The 25,312-nt window shown below is 47.5% G+C and overlaps 2 protein-coding genes and 1 long non-coding RNA gene across 3 annotated transcripts; 2 read left to right on the top strand and 1 right to left on the bottom strand.

Moving 5' to 3' along the window:
• Positions 1-247: 247 nt before the first annotated feature.
• On the bottom strand, positions 248-1,720 carry LOC26533918 (uncharacterized). The gene is made up of 2 exons (XR_004470010.1): positions 1,437-1,720; positions 248-487 (listed from the first exon to the last, which is right to left on the bottom strand). It is a non-coding gene; the product is annotated as an uncharacterized lncRNA (long non-coding RNA).
• On the top strand, positions 1,194-3,729 carry Idgf4 (Imaginal disc growth factor 4). The gene is made up of 4 exons (XM_001354372.4): positions 1,194-1,340; positions 1,720-1,846; positions 2,327-2,887; positions 2,970-3,729. The coding sequence occupies exons 2-4, from the start codon at positions 1,726-1,728 to the stop codon at positions 3,617-3,619; spliced, it is 1,332 nt and encodes a 443-aa protein (XP_001354408.3). The 5' UTR covers positions 1,194-1,340; positions 1,720-1,725; the 3' UTR covers positions 3,620-3,729.
• A 15,893-nt stretch (positions 3,730-19,622) lies between these two features.
• On the top strand, positions 19,623-21,315 carry LOC4814312 (pancreatic lipase-related protein 2). The gene is made up of 4 exons (XM_001354371.3): positions 19,623-20,042; positions 20,134-20,288; positions 20,372-20,848; positions 20,907-21,315. The coding sequence occupies exons 1-4, from the start codon at positions 19,822-19,824 to the stop codon at positions 21,311-21,313; spliced, it is 1,260 nt and encodes a 419-aa protein (XP_001354407.3). The 5' UTR covers positions 19,623-19,821; the 3' UTR covers positions 21,314-21,315.
• The last annotated feature ends 3,997 nt before the right edge of the window (positions 21,316-25,312 follow it).

The following is a 25,312-nucleotide window of genomic DNA, read 5'->3' as shown; positions in this document are numbered from 1 at the left end:
GAAAATGAAAACGAAAACGAAGGCAAGCGTTGAACGATTCAAAGTGTTTATTTATTAAAATCAATTTTAACACAAATTAATAGAGCAAAGGCCACGCCAAACCAAACCAAACCACAGCTCCAGCTCCAGCTCCAGCTCCAGCTCCAGCTCTAGCACTGAAATCATGGAAAAAATCACACAGCAATCAACAATCAGCTTGGTTTGGGTTGGGTCGGATCGGATTGGGGTTTACTTTGTCAATTTGCGATTTATATGCATGATGATATTTTATTTTATTTCAGATTTATCCTCCACGCAAGAAAAACAAGACGAGAAAACACTGAATTGATGCCCCGCCACTGTCACTTTAATGGGGATATATGCACAGCCGAGACGAACAGCCGATATAATGCTCGCAGCGCCGGACGGGGCCGGGCCGGGCCGGGCCTGATTGTATAATTGCTCCGACCGATTCCCAGTAATGATGACATCACAAGAGAAGCAAAGGCTCAAAAAGGAAAAAGAAACAAAACAAAAAAAAAAACAACAGCACATTACAACAATGACAAACACTTCATCACACTGCGCTCGCCTCTACCGATCTGTCGCTCTGTCGCTCTCTCATCAGCGGCGGACGACGACAGGGGCCGAATACGAAAATAATCCAACAAAGAGCAGATCATATGCGCAAAAAAACCAAAACCGCGGCTTAGCGAGGTTCAATTGGAGAGTGCTCCCGATCATTGGATGAATGTAATGTGTATATTATCTGAGACGTTATCTTCTCAATCGCCCCCCGTTTGAAAGCTTTGCTCTTGCCTTCCCCCCACTCCTGATCCACAGTTCTCTTCCACTCTTTCTCACTCCACACTCGGTTTTCAAGCCGCGTTCATTCTCGTCGCCGCTCTCTGTCGCTGCGCAGTCGCTGCTGATATGACTGTGTGTCTCTCGCTATCTCTGTCTCTCTTCTAACACTAGAGATGGGCATAAGATCACGCCACTCACGAGACTCAGGCCCTGGAGTGCCTCATTTTGTGCGTGACTCTGGCAAGACAGACTGAATTCCAGACTATGTGGAATATTCTCCCATTTAATTGCTGGAGATAACATTGCGAAGAACTCCTCCTCTACTCTCACCAGCGTATACCATTATTTGAAAATCTTCCATCGTGGAGCCTCACTCACTCACTCATCTCTAGTTTGAAGCTTCGCTCTGTTTTCGTTTTCGTTTTCGTCTTCACCTTAGTTTTAGTTTTCATCTGGTCCGCTCGAGTATTCGTATTCTCGACGACGAGTTCACTTAAAGTTGGGATCACCTCGACTCTCGGACAGTTCCAGTTTTACGTTTAACGCGAGCACAAGTCGGTGAAGCCATTTGAATAATTCATATACTCACATATATATATTTTATAGCTACCTATACTTTTATTTGTTTTTGTGTGTCATAATGTACATACCATTGTGCTTCTTTCTGTGATTTCTGTGATATCCAAAATATCCTCCTTCCAGACTTGGGAGCGTTCTTTTTCCGTTGCACATTTTTTCTGTAGTTCAACTTGTGATTATTAAATATCTTTTTTTTTATTATTAATTTTCCCATAATTTTGATTATTGAAGTAGAGCTTTAATTTCTACGAAAAGTAATAAGGTCTAGTTCCATCCAGAAATTTCCATGTGTACTTTCTAACTGCTTATCTCTAATCTCTGGTTCCTCTCGTTCTTTTTTGGTTCTCCTTACAGCTGGACATGAAGCTCTACGCCCTGCTCTCCCTGCTCGTCGGCTCCCTGGCCATTGGCCAGATCAGCGCCGCTGCCGGCTCCCATCATCTGCTCTGCTACTACGACGGGTCCAGTTTTGTTCGCGAGGGTAAGTCCCGCCTCCGTCTCTCAACCCAGATCGAGGGGAACTTTGATAAGGAGGTTATCGGTGGGGGTCTCTGCCGCCTCTCCGACAGATTCCATTAGATGATTTTCACTTTTCATAGCCGCATGCTAAAAGCAGAAAAACCCTCTTTTTATCTCACACACCGATAATTGGTAACGGTGTGGCGGGGTCGGGTGGGGTTGAAGTCTTTGTAAGTAATTTAAGTAAATTGCATCGCCCCACTCGAGCCGCCAGACGCCAGCCGCCACTTTGCCAGCGATAAAACCCACACAAGCCTTGAGTTTTGGCTAATTGGAAATTGGAATCAAATGTCGCCGTTGTCGCCAATGAGTCACGGGAGGCTCTGACTCTGGGACCTCGAGATGCGTTAATTGATTATGTAAACGGGGTTTATTTTTGTGTTTGGGTTGGGCCTCACTCATCCCTCTCTTCTGTTCTCCTGCTCTCCTGCTCTGGCTGTAGGTCTCTCGAAGCTCACCCTCAACGATCTGGATCCTGCCTTGCAGTACTGCACCCATTTGATATACGGATATGCGGGAATCAATCCTTCCAGCAACAAGTTGGTGAGCACCAACGAGAAGCTTGACCTGGACTTGGGCAGCAGCCTGTTCCGGCAGGTGACGAGCCTGAAGAGGAAGTACCCGGCCCTCAAAGTACTGCTGAGTGTGGGCGGCGACAAGGACATTGTGGACCCGGAAAACAACAAGTATTTGACGTTGTTGGAGAGCAGCAATGCCCGCATTCCATTCATCAACAGCGCCCACTCGCTGGTGAAGACCTACGGCTTTGATGGCCTCGACCTGGCCTGGCAGTTCCCCAAGAACAAGCCCAAGAAGGTGCACGGAAGCATTGGCAAGTTCTGGAAGGGATTCAAGAAGATCTTCAGCGGTGACCACATCGTCGACGAGAAGTCCGAGGAGCACAAGGAGGAGTTCACCGCCCTGGTGCGTGAGCTGAAGAACGCCTTCCGTCCCGATGGCTATCTCCTGGGCCTCAGTGTCCTCCCAAATGTCAACTCCTCCCGTAAGTGGTTATTGAAATCGATATTGATAGTAGATCGATCATAAATACATTTCTTCTCACACTCACACTTTTCGCTCTGCAGTTTTCTTCGATGTCCCGGCCGTGATCAACAATTTGGACTACGTGAACCTCCACGCCTACGACTTCCAGACCCCCGAGCGGAACAAGGAGGTGGCCGACTTCCCCGCCCCCATCTACGAGGCGAACGAGCGCAACCCCGAGCTGAATGTCAACTACCAGGTCAAGTACTGGGTGAACAACCGCGCCCCGGCCTCCAAGATCAACGTGGCGATCGCCGCCTACGGCCGCGCCTGGAAGCTGACCAAGGACTCCGGCCTCACCGGCTTGCCCCCCGTGGCCGAGACCGATGGCGTTGCACCCGCCGGACTACAGACCCAGGTCGATGGACTCCTTAGCTGGCCAGAGGTTTGCGCCAAGCTGCCAAACCCAGCCAACCAGCACCTGAAGGGCGCCGACGGCCCTCTGCGCAAGGTGGGCGATCCCACCAAGCGTTTCGGCAGCTACGCCTACCGCTCGGCCGATGATGCCGGCGAGAATGGCGTCTGGGTGGGCTACGAGGATCCGGACACGGCCGGCATCAAGGCCGAGTACGTGAAACGCGAGGGACTCGGCGGCGTGGCTTTGGTCGACCTGAGCTACGACGACTTCCGCGGCGGCTGCACCGGCCACGACAAGTTCCCCATCCTACGCACCATCAAGAGCAAGTTGTAGGCACCGCAAAGCACCGTCTAAATCTGATGCATTAAAACTATATTCTGTTTTTTTTTTGTTTTTGTAACCATCTTGAGTAAAAAACTGTGTAGTCGTTGAAAAATACCAAATACTTGCTGACTCCTTATGCGTTTTAGATGCACTCTCGTTGGGGAATGAATGCGAGAGTCCGAAACGCACATTAACTGTAATTGAGTGCAACAACTTCCAATTACTTTCCCCCAAAGGCAAATAAACTGATTAGATTGCTCCACCCTCCACCCTCCACTCCCCCATCCCCATTTTCCATTCACAAATGGAAGGCATTCATGTATGAATTGTGTCCTATGCTTCTGCCCAGTTCCAGTTGCAGTTGCCATCTACTGCCTGGTCCCATTCTCTGGTTCTGGCTGTGGGTTCCTGCGTCCTGCGTCCTGCGTCCCGCTGCATCTGCCACTGCCTCTGTCTGTGACTTCATTTTGCAGCTTCTTCCGGCGTTTCGTGTCAGCCTGTGGTCGCCGCCTGATTGTTTTATGTGCGGTGTTTGTGCCCCAGCACCAGCACCAGCATCAGCATCCCAACGGAAACATGCCTTGGCCTTCTACACGCTGCATGCCCCCCCAACGAGCCCCAACTTCAACTGCAGTCATCGTCGTGTAGCAACAGTTTCCATCCAACATCCAGCAGCCAGCAGCCAGCATCCAACATCCAGCATCCAGCATTGTGGCCAATGGCTCATTCATCTTTGGGAGGTGGTCATGCTGTGACCACTTGAACCATTGCCGCTGACACCCACTGCAGAAGGGACGGTGAAATGGGGGAAGGGGGGATGTAGACTTCGCTTGGATCACTTTATCATTTGCAAAATTGCAAAATGCAACCGCAAAAGCCATAACCCAGGCACATGCAAAGTATATTTTAGAGCCTGGGTGCCTGGGTGCCTGGTTGGCCGGGCATCACGCATACGCACTGTCTGCACACCGGGCATGGCAGGAAGTGACACCCAAAACCCCATTCCATTCCGAAATATGAGCTAGCAGAACGTTCAACATCGTATGGGACGAGAAAGGGGATGGGATGTTCATGGGGTAGGGGTAGGGAAAAGAGGGGTGCATGCCGTTGATTTAGTTCTCGGTTTTTGAAAAGCGCATTGCATTTTTGGGGGACCCCACTAAGCACTGAGAGAAATTGTGCAGGATTTGGGAATAGATAAAGGAACAGATACGTGTCTGCAGAATCGATTCGTTCCCGAAAACCCTAGGAAAAAGGATCAATTATTGTGCATGGATAGTCGCAATATATCGTGGTTTTTGCACGAGTGTATCTCGGATTATGACTCGGACATCATGGGCCCCTCATGGGCCCCTCATGGGCGCTACGGATCTACCAGTGGTAGGGCCAGTGCAAGTACCAGTTCCAGTGCGACTCCTCCTGTTTGGGCATATCACTGGCAGCATAAATCTCGTGTCGGGACTGTGGAGCAAGTGGCTCCTGTTTGGATTTGGAGCTGGAGCTGGAGTTGGAGTTGGAGTTGGGCTGTTGCCGCTGCCGTTGCCTGATCCTGATGCTCATGTTGCCATGTTCCCCCCTGCACCGCCTTGCTCCGCCTTGCAGCCATCCTGATTCTGATTTCGGTTTGAATTCCTTTGGTGCGTGGCTCGGCTCTGCCACACATGCAATTAGTCAACCACAAAATAACAAGTTGCCGTGTAAAGTGCCACGCCCAGGCCCAGTCCCAGGCTCAGTCCCAGGCCCAGGACACATACACAGAGTGATGCAACAGCCCAACTGGAGCCCATTGTTGCATGGGCGGACCCTGGAGACCCCGCCCCACCCAGAGAGAGAGAGAGAGAGAGTGAAGGGAGAGAAGAGCTTAGGTGCCGCGCATGAGATGTTAACAATTATCAAAGCAATTTGCTGAAAGGCCACCGACACTGCCACTGCCGTCGCCACTGTCCCTCCTTTCAGCAGTCGAGGCACGCACACACATTCGACTGATTCGGAATGAAGTTCATAACAATTACTTGGAGCCTCAATAGGGGCACAAAAGATACATTCGCATCCGTAAGATACATTCTGCAATTGCTGCAAATGACTCTCGTCTGCTTCTGCTGAATCAGCTGCCATCAGAGCCCAGACCCCAGATGCCAGATACCAGATCTCAGACCCCTTACCCCTTACCCCAAAAGGTGCTCTTACGAATATCTGGCTATCGTTTGGGTTTGGGTTTCAGTTTCGGAGTAGAGTAGAGCTTCAATTTTATGTCCAAGACACGTGCAAATGCAGGACCATCGAAAAGGATTTCGGATTTTGGATTTTAAGCAGGGGCTTGCTGCCTTGACACTAATCTGCGAATGCCCGAATGACCGGGTGAATGGGTGAATGCCACTGTGTGTGTGTGGTGTGTGTGTGTGTGTGTGTGTGTGCTGTGTCTGAACATATGCAAATTGTTGTGACAACCCATGGAAGCAATCATTCTGAATGGTAATTTCCCAGTACACAAGTACTAGCCAACGAGTATCTAGGTTTTCTTGGGGTCTGAGGAATGCCTTATGGTAGCATTAACGGTGGTCCCATCCCTTGTCAGTCCTTAGAGGGTATGGGTATGGTTATGGGTATTCCTAGACCTCCAATGAATGCACTCATATGGGTATGAATGTAGCTGTAATGTTTCCGATTCGCTTTCAGAAGTACAACAGCAGGAATCATCTACTAGAACTAGAACAACGAGTGGCTTTATCAGGCAGTGTCCTCGGAGACCGTTTTATCCTGCGGCCTGGAGCCCAACAAGTGTTATATTTCGCACATGCCACAGCCAGAGTGCGGGGCGATGCGGTGCGGTGGCAAACAAACAAAAAAAATTATGCTGCGTGAAAAAAAGTTTTCTTTTTGGCTTGGACTCAAAAATGGGCGACACCTCACGTACAGGCAGTGTCCATGTGTGCGTTTGTGTGTGTGTGTGGACACGTTTGGAGTCCCGGCCATGTTTACGACTCCTTGGGGCCCACTTGATCAGAAGGAGTTGCCTGGGAGTTGTACCAGCATTTGCTCCATGAGGCCAAGTGATTCGTATCTAAGGAGTGTGCCTCTGCTCTGCTCATTTTTTTTGCTGAGCCAGCAACTGCTTGCCCCTGCCACAGTCCCCACTCCACTCTATTCACGTCCACCTCCACGTCTAACCACTTAATTAATTAAAAAACCAACTTCATCTTGAATCAATAGCTGGGTGAAGCTCTGGCACTCTGGAGCTCTGGCTAAAGGTGCGCTTATCGCAGCGCACAAATCATTTGATTCATAATGAAAATGTCCCAGGAATAACATATAATATAGTATATTATATAGTATCCCTGTGTGTGTGTATTCATTATACAGCAAAAGCTCATGTTAATTAGCAAAATGTGTATAGAGAATATCTCTTCCTTTCGCTTTATGCCCTATGCCTTGTGCCCTGTGCCCTGTGCCATGTAGAAATTTCTTTTTATCAAATTCATTAATCAGCGAGCCACAAAATGAAATTCAAGTTCGAGAGCAGAACAGACAAAAGCCGTTGGAAAAACACACCGACAAAGGGGGTGTGCGTTGGGGCTGGAGGAGCTGTCCAATTGACCAAAGAGTTCTCTGGGCCAAAGCCCAAGGAGCCAGCAACTAAAGTTCGAGAACGAGAACGAGATATTATTTTTTCTGACGGTCTCTGCCGAAGATGGGGATACCCCGTTGCTTATGCCATGAACGGGGAACAGAGGAGCACAGGAACACATTCACAGGAAGGGATATACATGTAGCAAAGGATCCATCCAACGCATACACCCTACCATTCCTACCCAAAAGGGGATATCCAGAACAAGAAGGAATATTCATTCCTTCTGCGTAAATCATAAAAAGCAAGAATGAGAAACGAGAAAAGTATTCATGCCAAAGGAGTCTCAGCCCCAGCCCCAGCTCCGGCTCCAGCTCCAGTTCCAGCCCCAGAGTTCGAAGTTCAAGTGGTAGGCGTACGTTTTGGTGGCTCTGGCTGGGCGTGGCCCAGTAGGGCTGCGCCCGAGTGCTTCACGGCAATAGGCTTAGGGCCTGACTGACGTCTGATCAAAGCTTCCGGAATTATGAAAGAAACAAAAAACAAGAACAAGAACGAGCGCAGAACGACCGCAGAGCAGCGATGGGAAGGCTTGGGAAGGCTTGGGAGGGGAAGGAAATGTCTGAACAACATGGAAATTATTTATCGTCGAACCACAACCCCTCTCGCAATTGTCGAGCCATGTGGTTTATGATTTTGGCCCTGGTCCACGCCCCCTATACGCCCCCACACTGCGTGCAGTGAAAAGATGCTTAGAGCTGGAGCCGGGCACCCCCTGTAGGGGGGCGGGCGTATCGGTATCCACCCAACTCATCAACGGCAAGCGGCTCGCAAGCACCTCTTCCCGCGGCTTTTGTATCTAAATGCTGGAGGAAAATAAATCAAAACTCGGCAGGCCATGCCCAAAGGGGTGGAAAATTGTGTGGAGGATATGAGGGGAGGGGGGGGCATAACATTATGTTGTAGTACTAGTTGAGAGTCGAGTTGGGGCGAGCCCCAAGAAGCTGCCTAGTCTTTAATGTGGCACAGCGATAGTTAAAAGGAAAAGGAGTCTGTATGGGAATCTATCAAAAATAATTATTATGCAATTATTTATTATCAAATTAAAGTGCATTTGCAAATGGCAGTCATTGATTGAATGTCTTGAATAATTGTTTGTGCGTGTTGACCCCTGACCTCTCTACACTTTATACTTTATACCCATCCACATTTCATCCCCCTCCCAGCCGCCTTCCTGTTGCCACAAAACTGTCGCCTGGCTCGCGCTTTGGACTTTGCTGGTCAGAAAATTCGCTTAAGCAGCATTTAAGTCCAAAGCAAAGGCAATTTTCTCCCACTCTGCCACTCCCTCAGTCTGTTTCCACCCCTCTCTTTGCGCTCTCTCCTTCCCCCCCGCTCTCTTCGCACATCTCTGTTAGTTAGTTAATTTTGCTTTAAGCTCATGTACGGTCAATGTTTGGCCAACACCTTGTAATATCCGTTTAAGCTGCCCCGCTGCCTGACTGACAGTTGGACAGGCGACACGGCCGGGGGGATGGAAGATGGGCGGGGGATGGCCACGGGGACAGGGCCAATTTAGCTACAGTTCATTTGAGTTGCCAGAGAGGGGCTGTGGGGGACTGTGGGAGTGGTGCTGTGGCAGGAGGGTGGCGGGGGCTACTGGTGGCAGCAGCAGTCAGTGCTCTAAACATGACTTATGACCAGTACGTGATGCAACATAAAAATGCCATTACATTGTGCGTGTTTCGTTGCTGTCTCGCTCTGTCTCCTCCACTGTCCTCCCCTCTCTGTCTCTCTCTCTCCCTCTCTCTCTGTGTCTGTGTCTCTCCCTCCCACTCTGCTTCCATCCTGCTGCTGTGTGTCTCTCATTCACTCACACTCGCATCTCGTCCAACATGACGTATGAGTGTTGCACGTTTGCCTCAGCATTCAGGCGACTGCCACTGGCAGGAGATGCTCCTCGCTCTCTCCCTCTTTTTCCTTGAGCAATTTCTCATCTGCTGTGTTGTCTACCCCGCCGAAAGCCGACTGCCGAATGCCACGCATTGTTTGCTTTATTAGTGAAATTTAATGTGAAGTCTATTGGCCAGAAAGCAGCCCAAGAAAAGAAAACAAACAGACAGACAGATAGACAATCGAAACGGAACGATTCTCCTCTGGCATCCTACGCCCCACCCCCACCCATTCACCCATATCATTCAGCATTTCATTAAAAAAAGTTCACTCGTTTCCCAACGCTTTTCCGATCCGATCCCAAGAACTTCCGGGCATCGATAGGTGCAAATTACACAACGAAAAGTGGAGTGAAACACGGTCTGTGCTGGCCGAGCCAAAGGGAGAGGAAAGCGAAAAGGAAAGGGATACCTATGGCTAGAAGAGCACAAAGTTTGCTTAGTTAGTGGTGCCCCCCCCCCCCCATCGATGCGATGGGGACGGCACAAAAAAAATTGGCAAGAACCAACTTGTTTTCCCAGCAAAACGTTGCTTTTCGTTGTCTGGGCCCCCCGCTCCCGAACGAGAGATGGACGATGACTTCACTGATGTAAGCTGATGGAAAAATTGCTGTCCAGAGCAGCCAGAGAGTGGCTGAATATTGTTAAATGACCAGGCGCAAGAGCTGTGGAATACAATCGATGGACGGTCCACATACTAGTCTGTCCATACATTTTTTGGAACTTTTGTAGTGCCACTCGCTGTGGCGGTTACCTGGTGAAAACTTTGACGTTGCGGCAGAGTCAACGCTTAATGAGTTGCAATTGCTTGTTTAGAGTGCCCCACCGGTCCGCGCTCCAGCAACAGCCCACCAGCCGCAGCCCCCAACCCCAGCCCCCCCAAAAGCTGGGTAAACTTTGCCTACGCAAAAGTTTGTTAAGTGCTTAAAGACACACACAAACACACACAAAAACACAGACACAGAGACAGAGAGAAAGGGGGATAGGGAGAGGGAGTAGGAGGGTCACGCAGCATTTAGAATTTGGTTTATGCAGCTAATTTGTTGCTGGGCCCCGTCCCCGGCCCCGGTCCCGGTCCCCAACTAAATAGCCAATAAATCATGCAGCCAATCAATCAATCACAGTCCCAGTCATTTCTGCCATTCAAATGCAGATTCCACACAGACTGAGACTCAGCCTCAGCCACACATACAGATGCAAATAGAGAGAGTGAGAGAGGAAGAGAGTCCTTTTTTAAATGCCTGTCAATGGCGTTTGACGATATAATGGGGCAAACAGCAGTAGCGCAGCATCAACCAACGTGGGGCAGAGTGGCACATGCATTGTTGGCTTCTGCACGGGGCAGAGACGGGGAATGAATGGCAGCTAATTGCTCGCTTGTCGACGCACGAAAGGAGAGCGACACAGCGACAAACAAACGAGGGATCGGAGGCCTAGAAGTATGCAACAGTTTTGACCATGATTGGATAAGCCCCACCCTCCTGCATCCCTCCCTCCACAGACGAGCATAGAGTGGAGCGAGAAGCAAGACTGAAAATGCGAATGAAAACAACTGAAAAATTACCAAGAAAAACGATACCACTCCGATTGTCATTGCATTGTCTTTAAGATACAAATATCAATAGAGCACTCAAATCATTTGAACACTTCTCTCATTGGTCTCTATGAGATACCTTGTCTCAGATTTCATAGCTGCTCAAAGCTGAATGAGGAAGAGACTTTGGCCATTTTCAAGCGGATACCTTTCAAAATCGAAGGATTAGCCAGACGAAATCAGGACACAAGGAAGCCCCAATAAAGCCCAAATTTCAAACCCAATTTCGAATGGAAGCCAATGCTGCTGCTGCTGCTGCATTCTGCTGCTCTTTTGGGTTCAATCTGCAAAATCGAAATTGGATACACACAGAGCGAGAGGGACGCACAGAGAGAGTGGGGGGAGTGGGGGGAGTACTGTGCGTGTGGCAGCATGTGGGGCTTGTTAAGTTTTTAGCCTGCGGTTCTCTTGGCCTCTGCGTTGCGAGCCATAAAATTACAGCCAATTAAAATAATTCCAGCAACTAGGCAATGCAAATTGTATCAAATTACCAATTAATGTGTGTTGGCCATCCCTCTGGCAATCCTCTGCTGCCTGACGTGCCACAGCCTTTCAGAGGCGCCAAAAACTGACAAATTAAATGCCAAAAACATCAAAAGGCAAACAGAATGTTTCTTGCATGTGTGTGTATATATTTACGTCTATGTGTGATTTATAAGCCTTAATATTAAGGACAACATAGAGACAAAGAGAGAGAGAGAGAGAGGCAGAGAGAGAGGGAGACAATTGTGTCTGTCGAATGGGGTCTAAGCTTTTGTCTGCCGCTTGTGTGTGTCTGGAAGGCTCATTTAAGTGATTTCAAGTGACATTACATATTGATAGAACACACACACCCACACACAACATACACATTCATATATGTACATGCATAAACTATAAACATTCATGCTGCCATCTGCCTTGGACGAACATTCATTTTGGGCCTTAAATGCAAACTGATACCCAAAAAAAGCCAATATTAAAACATAATCACTGCGAATTTGAGATACATTTCTATGTATCTTAAAGCCTATCGCAGAGGTCACTTTTCCTCTTAAGGCCTGCTAAAAACAGGGCTAATATGGTTAGTGCTCGTATGCCATTACCTATGAAAGTAAATTACTTCTGATGATCCGCTTTGGCCACTAAGGACATCATAGACCATAGATCCATCCACAAAGATTCCAAAGGCAAAAGGTGCGCTTCGATTCTGGCACTAAGCAAGTTGTCTTTTGTAAGTTTTCCTCGAAAAGAAATCTCCATTTGACCCATTTTCCTCTACCTAAGACACCACATACACTACAAATGTTTTTTTTTTTCATTTTGCTTTGTTTTCTCTGTGGTTTTTCCTCTCTGTTTGCTTGTGTGTGTGAGTGTTTTTGTTGATTTTTCAAATCCCAAAAATTTGCCTAAAGGTGAGCGGACAGAGAGCGGTATTAAAACTTACACACATGCTAAATATTTTGCCAAGCGCTGTCCAACCCTTCCCCATCCTCCCCATCCCCCCCGCCCACAGTGCTTGCTCTGTGGGTTAGTGTGCGTGTTTGCTTGGTTGTTTGCTTGGTTGTTTGCTTCGTTGTTTGGTTGTTGGCTGTTTTGTGTGTGTGTGTGTGTGTGTCGCGTGTGAAATGCTCGGCAAACAACTACTAAACTAACAATAAAGACCTGCAGTAATTTCTGGCGACGCCTTTTTGTCGTACCCTGTACTTCTTGGCCCCGTGGCGTTGATAATTGTATGGTACTTACTACCGTGACAAATGGTTTTTTATTCACCAAGCACAAAGTACGAAGAGAACTTTTGTCTAACTGGAAAGTGGAACTGCTATCCAAATAAATTGTATACAGATTAACATATATGAGTTTTTATGGGATATGCAACTTTTTCGTATTACCTCTGCTCTTTCGTCCAGGGTATCCACCGGGTCTGCATTTTCTGTCTGCCTACATATGGGATATATTCCACCATTCGCTGGCACTCGACTGCAAATTGCTTTGTTGCTCTGATGCTGTCCTCAGGCTGACTCCTGCTGCACATACAGCTGTATAGAAGGTGTGTATGTGTGTGTGTGTTAGTGCGTTGGGAAAATCCTTGCGTTAGCAGTAATCAGCACGTAGCGTTTAGTTCATTGTATGTGCGTGCTCATTCGCGTGCCGCTAGTGTGAATGATTATATGTATGGGTGTATGGGTGTATGTGTGGCTGTGTGGCTGTGTGTTACTCAATGTAAGAATGGCATGCTGGTATGTGTGTGTTTGTTTAAACAAAACCCCAAAGCAGAAGTTGCCTTCTTCTTTTTTCGCCCCCCGTTTCGGGTCTATCCAACCCGTGCTCTTGGTCTGTACTCTATCTGTGGGGTATGATGGTTTTATCCAACTGCAGCTAAATGCCAGAATCTTTGGCAATAAGCATATAATACATATATTAATTATGGTAACTTTTCTGTGACAAAACTATTATATTTTGTAGCTATGTATATAAGATATATTTTTTAAATTAATTAATAAAACCTATGCCATATTTAGATAACATGAAAAATAAATTATCAAAATAAAGTAATAATAAAATATAACATAATAAAAATTAATAATATTTATCATTAATATTGCGATTTTTCAATTTTTTATCAATGAATTTATTTTACTATTTTATTTCAGATTTACTAATTAATTATAAGAATTTTAAAATTTGCACTTAAATATATTTTTGTTGAATTTTTGTCATTAATTCATAATTTAATTTATATGTTTTATCAAACAAATCTGTTTAAATAAAACATATTTTTTTCAATGACTTTTAATCTTATTTTAGATTATAAAATAATAATGTATTATTTAAATATATCTTCTTTAATTTTTGTCATTATTTGGTACTTTAATTAAATGCTTCAAAATATGTATATGTACATATGTATATATATTCTGATATATGTGTATATGGCCGCGAGTCGTCTTGTTTTAATCTTAATTTGTATCATAAATCGCCAATTTCAAAGTGTTTTTAATTCAAATTCTGTTTAAAAATGATTCTATTAAATCAAATTGAATCCAACGTACTTTCTAGACCCTCTATAAGGGTACCTAGATATGCGATAAAAATCCATTTCCCGATTTCCCATTTCCCAATTTGCCATTTACCGAGCTTTCTTGTTCTGCGGCTGCTGCTGCTGCTGGTGGTGTGTGGGGCCTGGGGCCTGGGGCAACGTCGAGCTACTTTTACATAAACACCAACTAGCGTCCAAATAACTTTTAAATGACGTTTGTTTGGGGGCGTGCCGCATGCCTTTGCGTGTGAACTTTGCGGTTCCCTCCCCCATGACCCCCTCGCAGTTCTTCTTCATTCGCACTTTATTTTAAACTTTATTTATGCGATAGAAAGCTGCAAATTTTTGTTTGCGTTTTTAGCGCGTTCTGCGACCCGCGAGTGAATTTACAATCCCCCAATCCCCCCTATTCACTTTTTGCTTATGTAAGCGGCAGAAACTGGGGAGGGCGAGGGTAGGAGGTAGGCGTGGCATGTTCTCCCTGTGTGTGTGTGTGTGTGTGGCATTGTTAACTTTATACCATTGTAATCTATTTTTAAGCATGTTATGCGAGTGTTTGTGTATTTTTGTGCAAATTATTCGAGCTTAGCGCGTGAGCTGCTTACATGCCCTTCCCTGCCCCGTGGCCCTGCCCCCCCCACAAACCCACACCCACCATGCAGCCGCCGTTTGTCCGCCATGCTTGCCGTTGTTGTTGTTGTTGTTAATGTTTATTTGTATCTACATTTGAGTGTGTGTGTGTTGCCCGACAAGCGGATTTGTCGCTAAGCTGCCCCAGACTCCACCACAAAATATAGTACTCTTTATGATGTAAGCAATCATAATGTTCCCGCCCAGGTTTTTCCGTTTTTCCTTCTTTCCTTTTTTTTTTTTTTGTTTGGGTACAATATTTCGGGGTATATATTTTTCAATGGCTCGTGGCAGTTCTTCACTTTAAGAGAGCTGCAGCGGAAACGAAAAAACATAAAGCGGAAACGGAAGCTGAGACAAACTTCAATCAAGCACATAACAGGACTTGGCTGCTGCCACGTGAAACGTGCGCATAAAAACGAATGCCCGCCGAAAAGTATGCAACACTTTCTTGCGTCAGCGTAAAAAAACAACAACGACCAACGACAAATAACGTAGAAGGGTCGGATGGTGGAAATGGTGGGGGTTGGGGCGGGGGGGGGATAAAGATAAAGGACATACATACAAAAAAGCAAGAACAAAAACTGATTTAACGTAATTTGTTGTTTTAGTTTTGGTCCCTGCGTGTGTGCGTGAAGCTGGGACGTGAACGAGCAGAGAACTAGAGAAGAGTCAAGTATCCAGGAGGCATCGGGCGTAGAATCTGCCATTCCTCCGCACCAACAACAAGAACAAGCAGAGCAGTAGAGCAGTAGAGCAGGGGCATGCAACAGGCGACAAAACTGGTCGAAAGCGAAGCAGCTGAAACAACAAATTCACGCACAGAGAACAAAATCTCAGAGAATCGAATAGTTACGATTCGATTTAGAAGTCTTTATTCCAAGGATTTTCCCCGAGAATGGAAATATGTAATGAAAATATTATATTAAAAAACCCAATATTTAATTGAAAAAAATATTTAAGACCCCCTCGATATGGTAGCATTTGTCGCCTGTGCCCAGGGATAGACACTTCTGTATTGTGATTACCGCCCCGCTATGTTGTCTTCTACGTCTCTCTGTCTGTGTGTGACAGTAACGTGAATGCTCACGGTGAAGAGAGAGAGAGAGAGGGAGAGAGGGAGAGGGGAGAGAACATAGTGTGACTGCTGACTGGTGACTGCTGAATTGGTGACCCCGACGATACTTGTCCTCCAAAACCACTCCACTACAGCGCATGGAAGGAGCAATTCAACAAACGCCAGCGACATGGCAACAACGGTAGTTTCAACAACAACAACAACAACGAGGAGGAGAGTTAGGGAATGGAATGGAGCAACATGCTCACGTCGCTGACGACGTGTCTCAAGTGTGTCCCCCATGCGAATATAACTGAATGGTGTGTGTCGGTCGCTCTTTCTCTTTTTTGCCAGGAGCACTGCCTCTTGTTCCCTCCTTCTTTGTTGCCGTCGCTGCCTTTGTCTCTCACTCTCCCTCTCTCTCTCTCTCTAGCTGCTTTTCTGGCAAGTGTTTGTCTGGTGTAATTCACGAAATTGCCAGCAATCGATATAAACATCAACTCTCAATGCGTTTGTCTCCCTGTTCTGCCTTCTGCCTTCTGGCTTCTGCCTTCTGCCATTGTGCCACCCCGCACTCCACTCCGCTCCACCCTCTTGGAAGCATTGCTGTGTTGCTGTGTGTGTGACAGTGCTGCCAATGCTGCCAATGATCCTGTTGACGTTTCGTTACTTTTCCCAGGAACACAACAGAGCGAAGAAGAAAGTGAAGTGTAAGGGAACAAAAATTGTTTGCTTGGTTTAGTTTTATTTTTATTTTGTATTTTAGTGCCAGCGAAACTGACATTGATGATGATTATTGGGAGTAAATAGAATTGAAAATGCCACCCCTTTTCTGGCTATAGAATGTATCCGTGTATCCTTTTGCCAAGGCCCACGACACGTGTGTGTGTATGTGTCGGTATCCTCAGCCTTACTCTTCCCCCCGCCCTTCCCCCTGCCATGTGCCGTTCGCATAATGCGCGCAAATAAATTGCAAAATCAATTGAGCGGTAAAATAGTTTCCTTTCGAAACAACAGCAGCAGTAGCAGCAGCAGTAGCAGCCACAAATCGAAAGTCAATGCTGCAGCCACGCCCTTTATACGCCTTTCTGAAGCTGGCAATCGAAAGGAATCGCGTGACATGTGAACCCTGAACTCCACTCAACGCGGGGGCGTACTGCCGTACTGGCGTCTGGCTGGAGCGAATGAGAGGGTGAGTGGATGAGGGGGCATCTCACTATGCAAAAGATCATACTCGTAGAGAGCTTAAAAATGAAAAGTATCTGCAGGGCGGTGAAGATTCTCTGGAATGAATCTCTGGCATACAATTATGAATTAATTATGAATCTTAAGCGAATCGGCGGTGGTGTTCTTTTCACTCACTCGCTTATCCCCATTTATTATTCATGAATGATCAAAAGTTTTCCCCCGACAGATGGGGGTTGGTGGGTTGGGGGGCTCCAACTTTTCCTTTCCTCTCCTTTCCTTCCCTTTTCATTTCATTTCATTTCACTTCCTTTACTTTACTTTCTTTTCATTTCCTCGCCTCTGTTTGGCCTGCTCGTTTTCATTCCCTTGGTTTTCTGGGTGCTCCTTGCCTTGTCAGTCCCTTCAGAGTCTTGAGACACGGCCTCCTTGCCTTTTGTTCTGGCCATTTTCTTCATGTGTCTCTCTATCATTAAGGCGAAAGTACAGCTTAATTGTTGCCACAGACAATGCGATGCTGGCTGTGGAGGTGGGGGGAGTGGTCCCTGTCCCTCCGTCCCGTCTCTTGCATTGGGGTATACCCCTTGGCTACACTCGTCGTTTGCCTATTAAGCAGCATCATAATAATAATGTGTAACAGCAACAACAACAACAACAACAACAGCTGCTGGCAATAACTTTTGCATATGTGTATGTGCCTATGTGCGGTTATCCTTGTGTCAGAGAGTGTCTCTGCATCTGTGTTTGTGTATCGTTTGGGGACGCATTCAAAGCAATTTCCACAATTTTCGTATTGTTTACTTAATTAATTCTGCACAAAGATTTCCACTTGCCAGTGTGTATGTCTGTGAGTATTCTATGCGTGTGAGTGTGTGTACACATGTATATGTTCTGTGGGGGTTTTGTCTGCGGCCTCGCAGATGTTCTGCGGTTATTACAGCAAAACCCACAAAATCCACTCCACCCAGTCCATCCTCTCCACCGATACACCGATACACCCATCCATTCGCGTAGACAAAAAGGCCTTAATGAGTTTATAACATTTAATGAATCCGCAGCCGCACCCGCACCCGCACCCGCACCATGCGGCGTATGCGTAATGCACACTCGATTGTTGCCACACAAATGGCTTAAAGAGGGCCGCCGCCTTTAAGTATGCAACAAGTTTAGCGGGCAATCCGATTTGGTCCGGGATCGGTGTATCATCAATAGAAGTTCTAACTGGCTTAACCCGAAAACTGTCCAACATAAGGCACTTACTCTGGGCAAAATCATTCTTGGAGCAGGCTACACGCTTTGCTCGTCTGAATGGTAAAGAAAGATAACCCTTTCAGCCGTATAACAAAGTTCGCATAAGTGACAAGTAGAGTCGCTAGGGATTCCAAAATGCTAACGATAAAATCCGAAATATTAATAGATTTTGCGATTGTTTGGCGCAACGATTACAGAGATTTTTTTTGGCACAAGCTAATGACTAGACGATCTATCATCTTGCCTTCAGAACACTTCTATTCTATACGGGATTGATGGCTTTTTGGGATTATTAGTCGCCTGAATAGAGCTAATCGATAGTCACGCTCAGAAAGCACCGATTAATCTTTCTGTCTTTTGTAATGCAATTTCCAAGCAGAGCTCAACATTTATTCGCATATATTCCCCAAGCGGGGATTGTGTCTTTGCAGCACTCTGCTCCCCCTGTCCCTATCTACCTCTCTTTCTTTGTCTCCGTCTCGCTCTGCGGCTTGATTGATATCGAAATTCTTGCCGAACATAAAGTTGACATTGAGGCCAGACCAAAACACAAGAAAGATAGACAGAAATAGACAGATAGAGACACCGATAGAAGATACAGGTGCACACACAGAGATACAGATACAGCGATACAGAGATACAGATAGATATGCAAATTCATGGACTGCCAAAAGACGAAGACAACAGAACAGAAGATCGGAGTGGTGGAACAGGGGGGACTGGTGCTTGGGGGAAGCTGGTGGAAATATGAAACGAAATTCATTTGGCACTTTACTTAGCCATCATTAGCGTAAGCCACACTCTTCCTACTCCTATTGCCACATTTCTCTGCTCTTTTTCTTCTCTTTTTGTCTGCATTTCAACACATTTTGGTGTAGAAAGCTTTGCTCTAGAGAAACAGCGATACCGAGAGAGAGGCAGAGAGGGGGAGAGGGTGATAAAAAAAATAGATGATTTTATGGTTAATCTGCTGTAAGCTGAACATTTTTATGGGCGCCACATAAAAAAGCATTTTTAGGTCAAAGTTTGTAAGTTTCTGTGATTTTCGGTCATATACTGCGAGAAACTGTTTGGGTTTGAGGATTTTGAATGTTTATTGGTATATCTTAGATATGGATATATATATTCTAATATTGAGAGAATAACAAACTTTAGATTCCACGTTGTATAGAGGGATTTCTCGCAGTGCATTATGAAAGCGACAGACGGCCAGCCCTGCATAGTTTATGGTTCCACTAATAAGAATATACTATACTACATTTACGATCGATCGCGCCGGGAATGCGTAGTGCTGCCTTGTACTGCGGCGAACATATTACTATGTTGGTTTTATTATCGATGCGATCTCTGGTTGGAGTTTGCCCAGCTGTAAACTAGAAACTAGAAACAGCCCATGACACTTCAAAATTGAGCTTGTGAGCTACCGTTTTGCTTCTATGTCAAGATCAATGGAGTGGTGGAGTGGTGGAGTGGCGGGAGAGAGACCCCAAAGAAATCGAAATCGAAGTCGGAGTAGAAGAGTTGTTACAAGCTTTGTGATGTGATGCCCTTGCAGAGAGTACCATCGGTTGCACGATCTGTTAGAGTATCTATGGCTTCGATCCACAGCGGCATACCATCTTTCTTGTTGTACTTTCACTTGTGCAAACACACACAAAAGGGAGCCAAGAACGAAGCTGCCGCCACAGAGGGTCATCAGCATCAGCGTCAGCATCATCTGCTACATCGTCATCATCATCATACGGAACGGGATGGGATGATCGTCGTCATCATCATCATCTTGATGATCGGGGCTCTGCTGGCTGGTGGCTGCTGGCTGGAGGCTGGTGGCTGCTCGGGTTCTTCAGTAGCCAGCCAAGTGGCAAACCAAGCGGTCTCTCTCCTCTCTCTCTCTGTCTCTCTGAAATTGGAAATTCATCTGTGTTTTCGTATTTGGATCTGTATAAATATATAAAGATTGCATGCCTGGCACGTGTCACGTGTTCCGCCGGCAGACCTTGCCGCCTCCTCTGGTGCTGCTCCTCGCCGGCCTGCTGCTCCTCGGCGATGGCATTGCTGTGCAGGGCCTCCACCGCCACAGCATCATGATGAAAACCTTCCGCTATCTGCAGGAGACCATGCTGCGGAACAGCCTGGAGCGGGCCCATCTCAATCATGGCATTGTCTTTGAATGCCGCACCATGTAAGTCGTAAAAGGGGCCGGGACAGGGGCAAGGGCCGTGATTGATGACTGATTTTCGCACCCTTTGCACACTTTCCCCCCTCCCCGCCAGTTCGGACAGGGACTTTGGCAACGAGGTGCACTTCCTTCTGCAGTTGGGGGATCTTCGGGGCTTCCGACAGCTGGATGCCTCCAAGAAGCTGGCCCTCTTCCTGCATGGCTGGAACGACAAAGGCAGCAAGGACTGGGTGCAGGAGCTGTTGCTGAGTAAGCAATTCGAGAGCGTTCCCCCCACCCTTGATTGTGACTCCCTCACTCTCCGTTCTCCTTCCCCTTCTCCCCACCACCAGCATGGACCCTATTTGATGCCAGCTACAACGTGTGCGTCGTGGACTGGGGCAATCTGTCGCAGAACGACTACAAGACCGCTTCTATGTCCATCTTCGATGTGGGCCTCACGGTGGCCGGGATCATCATGGCCCTGGAGGAGCTGCGTCCCAGCCAGTTCCATCGCAGCAACGTTACCCTGGCCGGCTACAGTCTGGGGGCCCACGCAGCCGGCTATGCCGGAGCGGTGCTCGAGGGCCAGGTGGAGCAGATCATCGGCCTGGATCCGGCCGGACCGCTCTTCTCGCTGCCCGCCGAGGTCTCGCCCAAGTACCGGCTGGACCCCAGCGACGCCAAGTTCGTGCAGGTGCTGCACACCTCCGGCGGCTCCTTGGGGACGAGCCTCAAGTGCGGGCATGCCGACTTCTATCCGAACGGTGGCCGGGCACCGCAGACGAACTGCAAGATGTTCATGAATCTCCGCGACATGCAGAACACAAGTGGGTGGCAGATCCTTTGATTCTTCCAACAAGAAACATTGACTGTTTTTTCTTTCAGATCCCATTGCCTGCAGCCATTCAGCGGCTGCCATCTTTTTCCGACAGTCGATGGACCCGCAGTACCCCTTCGTGGGCTACGAGTGCGGCAGCTACCGGGAGTTCGCCGCCGGATATTGCGACCAGAACCGACGGGCCCGTTTCGGCATCCACTCGCAGAGGAGGGCGCAGGGGAGCTTCTACTTCACGACCGCCTCCCAGCAGCCCTACGTACAGCGGCGGCTGGGTGGTTGGCTGAGCGGCGTGGGGCGGCAGGTGGACTCCACCTCCGCCTCTGGCCAGAAGAAGAATGGTCCAGGTCAGCTCATGCTGCGCCTCTGGACGAGCGGTTGGCGGAGGGGCGCCAGTCGCACTCGGGACCGGAGACGAGACCGGAGCCGACAAAGAGATCTGTGTCGGTGGCAGTAGTTCCTAATGTTTATTTTTTTTTATTATTATTATTTATGTTATTTTTTTTACAGTAAAATATATTTCCAGCCGAAAAGTATGTAAAAGTGAGAGACAGAGACGAGGGCGAACGAGCCAGTGCACCTACATACATATGTACATACATATGTAGATATTGAAAAGAGAGTAACCGAAGCAACACCAACGAAAGAGAGTTGTCGAACCGTAATCAACGAAGAGAGTAGCCGAAACAGCGCAAAGCATTCACTCTCTTTAGCCATCGGTAGGCCTCGGCTGAGCCAGCATGCCGCTCTCTCCAGCCAGAAGAGAAGCCTCGGCTGTGCAAGCATGACGCGATCATCGGACGGTGGCTCTTGCAGCGATTTTTGCGCTGCCGCGACTGTCTGCCAGGGAAGGATAGACGCTCTCTTCGTGCGATTATCCAATAAGAGATCTCCGCGCCACTTCCCTGGGTGGCCAGGCACATACTCTGCCATCGTTTCCTACTGCCTCCCCCACGCCGATGCCCCGTAAATATTTCCGTTCAATTTGGCAGGCTCCAAATGTTCCTTTTACTCGGAATTGCATGTTGGCCAAAACGAACAAGCCCACACACATGGCCAAGTCGTTGACTTGCAACAGCAAAGGGATGGGGTGGGGTGGACACACACGAGCGATACACGCAGAAGTCGTGGCTGGGGCTGGGGCTGGGGCTGGGCTGCATTTAACAGTTAATCGTAAAACAAAAATGAGAAAAAGCGAAGCGAAGCGAAGGAGCAACAACAGCAGCAGCAGCAGCAGCAGCAGCGAGAAACGAAAAACAATAAACTGAAATTCAATTTTCGCATTGTAAAACATAATTTTCTACAAAACTTGACGTCAGCTTGGCCCGCTTTTTGCGCTAAAAGGTAGTTAATATTTTTGCAGTCCATTGCTGGCCAGATTCTCCCCCCGTCACCCCATCACCCCCTCCCAAGGTATGTGCAATAATGAAGGTAGGGTCTCCCATATTAATATTGTTCTTAATTTTCGTGAGTGCCTTACCCCCTGGTTTCATGTACCGTTGGTGCACCCTGTTCCATGGCTTCAGTCTCCGCCATTTTCTGCTGTACATTCCACTCGAGTTGTTCTTGTTCTTGTTGCTCCTCCAGTTCCTGTTCTGTTCCGTTCCGTTCCTCTGGCTGCTGCTGCTGCTCTTGTTCCTGTTCCTCCTCCTGCTCCCACTTGTTCCTGCCGTTCTTCCCGTTTCTGCCGTTCCTCCCGTTCCTCTGGCTCTTGTTGTTGCTCTGCCGGCTGCTTCCTGTTTTGTAGCTGTTTTTGAAATTTATGGCACCGTCGTCGCTGCTGCCCCGTCGACTTCTCGCATGAGTTATGCGCTTTTTATTTCAGCTCCTGGCCACGTTAAGTGTTAAATTGTTTTATGCATGCATGTGCGGGACGCGGGACGCGCTGTGTGCCCGTGCCCGTGCCCGTGCTGGTGCCCGTGCTGGTGCTGGTGTCGGGGCCAAGAGGTGGCAAGTGGTGCACACACACAGGGCCACTTCTAATAGGTGGCTCGGACTTGCCATTTAATTATGAAAGTTGATTCTCACAAAACATTTCAAGAGGCAGACAAAGAGAGAGAGAGAAAGAGAGAGAGAGAGAGGAGGGAGCGAGTCCTGGAATGTGTAGCTCTCGAAAGGAATTAAGGAAAAGAGATGTTCATATATATGTATCCATATGAGCATATGTACATATGTGTGTGAATTAATTTGGATTCATTTTATTGGAACTTTCACAGAATTGAGAACCTAAATCGAAAAACAAAAAAAAAGAGTTACAATAATAATGAATTTTACTACAAATTTCATGGTTATTTCAAACATTTTTCAATACAATTTAGAAACCTATTTTAAAGTAAATTTTTCTATATATGTATGTTGGGGGTAAATTCCATCGATGTTCGGCCCCAAAACAATGTGTGTGTGTGTGTGTGTGTGTGCGTGTAATTTAGAATGTGTTTTTGTAGTACTTAATTTTCGGAACAAGTTGGCAGTCATCGGCTCGAGTGCGGACACGAATAGCAAACAAAAAGGAGAGAACAAAACAAAGAACAGAAAGAAGAAGGAGGTGGAGTGCAGAACAAGTAGTAATTTTTTCTACTGTTGACTCGAACCAACAAAGTGGCAAGCGTTAATGCGAAAATCATTCACACACAAGCGCACACACACACACACATACACTCTCAGAGAGCGAGAAGGAGAAGTTACCCCATAGCCAGTGCGCGAGGGAAAGAGAGAAGCGAGAGGTGGTGATGGCGGAGGGGGGAGGCTAAAATCTAAAGCAAATTAACGTTTTAAACACCTCAAAAGTTTCGTGTTCTCAATGGCTCCCTTCCCTTGTTTCTCTCACATTCTCTTTCTGCTCCTGCTTCGGTTTCCCCTCTCTTTCTCTTTCGCTCTGACTGTGCATATTCATTGCACCTGGCGTCGAGTCGACGTCGTCCTGCTGCCGCTGCTGCTGCCGATCCTTGCGCAAAAGTTAAGTGTTTCTTTAGCTTAATAACGGAAACATTTTAGTTGCTGTTGCTGTCGGACGGGGACGGGGACGGGGACGTGGATGGGGGGGGGGGGGGGGGCGGACCACGGGGCGGCTGAGCGATACGATAGACGCTTACACATAAACACATTCAAATGCTTCCGGCAATGTGTAATAGCTGTACAAGGACGAGCAGGTCCTGGGCTCCGGCTCTTCTTGTCCTGGCTTCGAATGCCCTCCAGTGGCTGTAAATAACTCGCAGCAGGTGCCCCGTCCGTGCACCCGTGCATCCGTGCCCCGTCTAAAGACGTCATCAATGTTGCCAGCAAGAAGGTGAAATACCAGAGAGAGGGAGAAAGAGAGTGTGAGAGAGACAGAAACACTGGACTGGCCAAAAGGAACTGCAGCTTGTGGCAACGTTTTCTTTTGATTACACGCCGTGTGGTCTCCCCCCTCATTGTTCTCCCACACAAACTGCCCACCCACTGGCCACCCACAGCCCACAGCCCACCCACTGCCACAGTCTGTGCGACTCTCCGCATAAGTGCAAATGAGCATGAAAGATGAAATATTAAGAGTCGTCTTGGACTTTGGTTTTTTTTCGGTCCATGACTCCTTAGGGCTTCTCCCGCTCTACCGCCCTCCCGCCCTCCGATCTCTCCTCTCCAGTGCACTCATTTGGCCAAATGCAATTTTCGCTAAGAGCGCATATCCGCCAAAACAGACACAAAAAATGGCAACGGCCAGCAGCAGGCAGCAGGCGGCAAGGCGGCAAAAAACTTGGTCAAGTCAGCAAGTCGGCCAGCTACACTGCCCAAAAAAAGCAAAACAAAAATGTGGAAATTATAGAACAATTGCTTTTCACAGTTTGCCAACCTCTTGGCCAGAATATACAATATAGTCAACCGATTTTGGATATTCCGAACCAAAAGAAAAGTCTTTAAGAGAGAGATCTTAAGAAGTCTATGTATGTATAGCCTCTAGAGTCTTAGAGTCACAAAAATCTAGACCGCCCAAAAGTATGCTATGATTTTTGTGCTCAGTGGAGTGTCAGGATGTTCCTCTTGGACTGTTTTTTCTCTCTGGTCGTATCTCTTCTCTCTAGCTCTTCTGGCTCCGCGTTCCCCAGTCGACCATCATGGGACAGTGGCAACAACATTGCTCCTCTTCTCTCTCTCTGTCCCCTCTGTGGCATGCTGCAGCACGGCCGGCGCTTGACAAAAGTTATGGGGTATTCCCCTCGCACTTCAGGACAGCATGATGTCCTGCTTGTAATTGGAGCATGTGTTGCTGCCGCCTCCACCACCCAAAAAAAATGTGGCAAGATCTAAGGATAACCTGAGACGAAAACACTTGATCGACTCGGCATCGCTTGACTTGAAACAGCCCCTCGGTACATCCCTCTGTGCCTCATTGCGTGGCAACATCCATCCCCTGCCGGTCGGTCTCCATTTACTGCGACACTAAAATATTGTGTTGCAGCTTTGCCTGATTATCATTTGC

This window comes from Drosophila pseudoobscura, chromosome X (assembly GCF_009870125.1).
Source record: "Drosophila pseudoobscura strain MV-25-SWS-2005 chromosome X, UCI_Dpse_MV25, whole genome shotgun sequence".
NCBI classification, from domain to species: Eukaryota; Metazoa; Arthropoda; class Insecta; order Diptera; family Drosophilidae; genus Drosophila; species Drosophila pseudoobscura.
The sequence above is the reverse complement of the archived record's forward strand: the minus strand, read 5'-3'. Positions and strand labels throughout refer to the sequence as shown.

Excerpts from the sequence above, each read along its gene's own strand:
- Idgf4 (XM_001354372.4), top strand. The coding sequence starts at position 1,726 with ATGAAGCTCTACGCCCTGCTCTCCCTGCTCGTCGGCTCCCTGGCCATT. Across the intron at positions 1,847-2,326 it reads GTCCAGTTTTGTTCGCGAGG|GTCTCTCGAAGCTCACCCTC; the intron begins GTAAGTCCCGCC and ends CTCTGGCTGTAG. Across the intron at positions 2,888-2,969 it reads CCCAAATGTCAACTCCTCCC|TTTTCTTCGATGTCCCGGCC; the intron begins GTAAGTGGTTAT and ends TTCGCTCTGCAG.
- LOC4814312 (XM_001354371.3), top strand. The coding sequence starts at position 19,822 with ATGCCTGGCACGTGTCACGTGTTCCGCCGGCAGACCTTGCCGCCTCCT. Across the intron at positions 20,289-20,371 it reads GGTGCAGGAGCTGTTGCTGA|CATGGACCCTATTTGATGCC; the intron begins GTAAGCAATTCG and ends CCCCACCACCAG. Across the intron at positions 20,849-20,906 it reads CCGCGACATGCAGAACACAA|ATCCCATTGCCTGCAGCCAT; the intron begins GTGGGTGGCAGA and ends TTTTTCTTTCAG.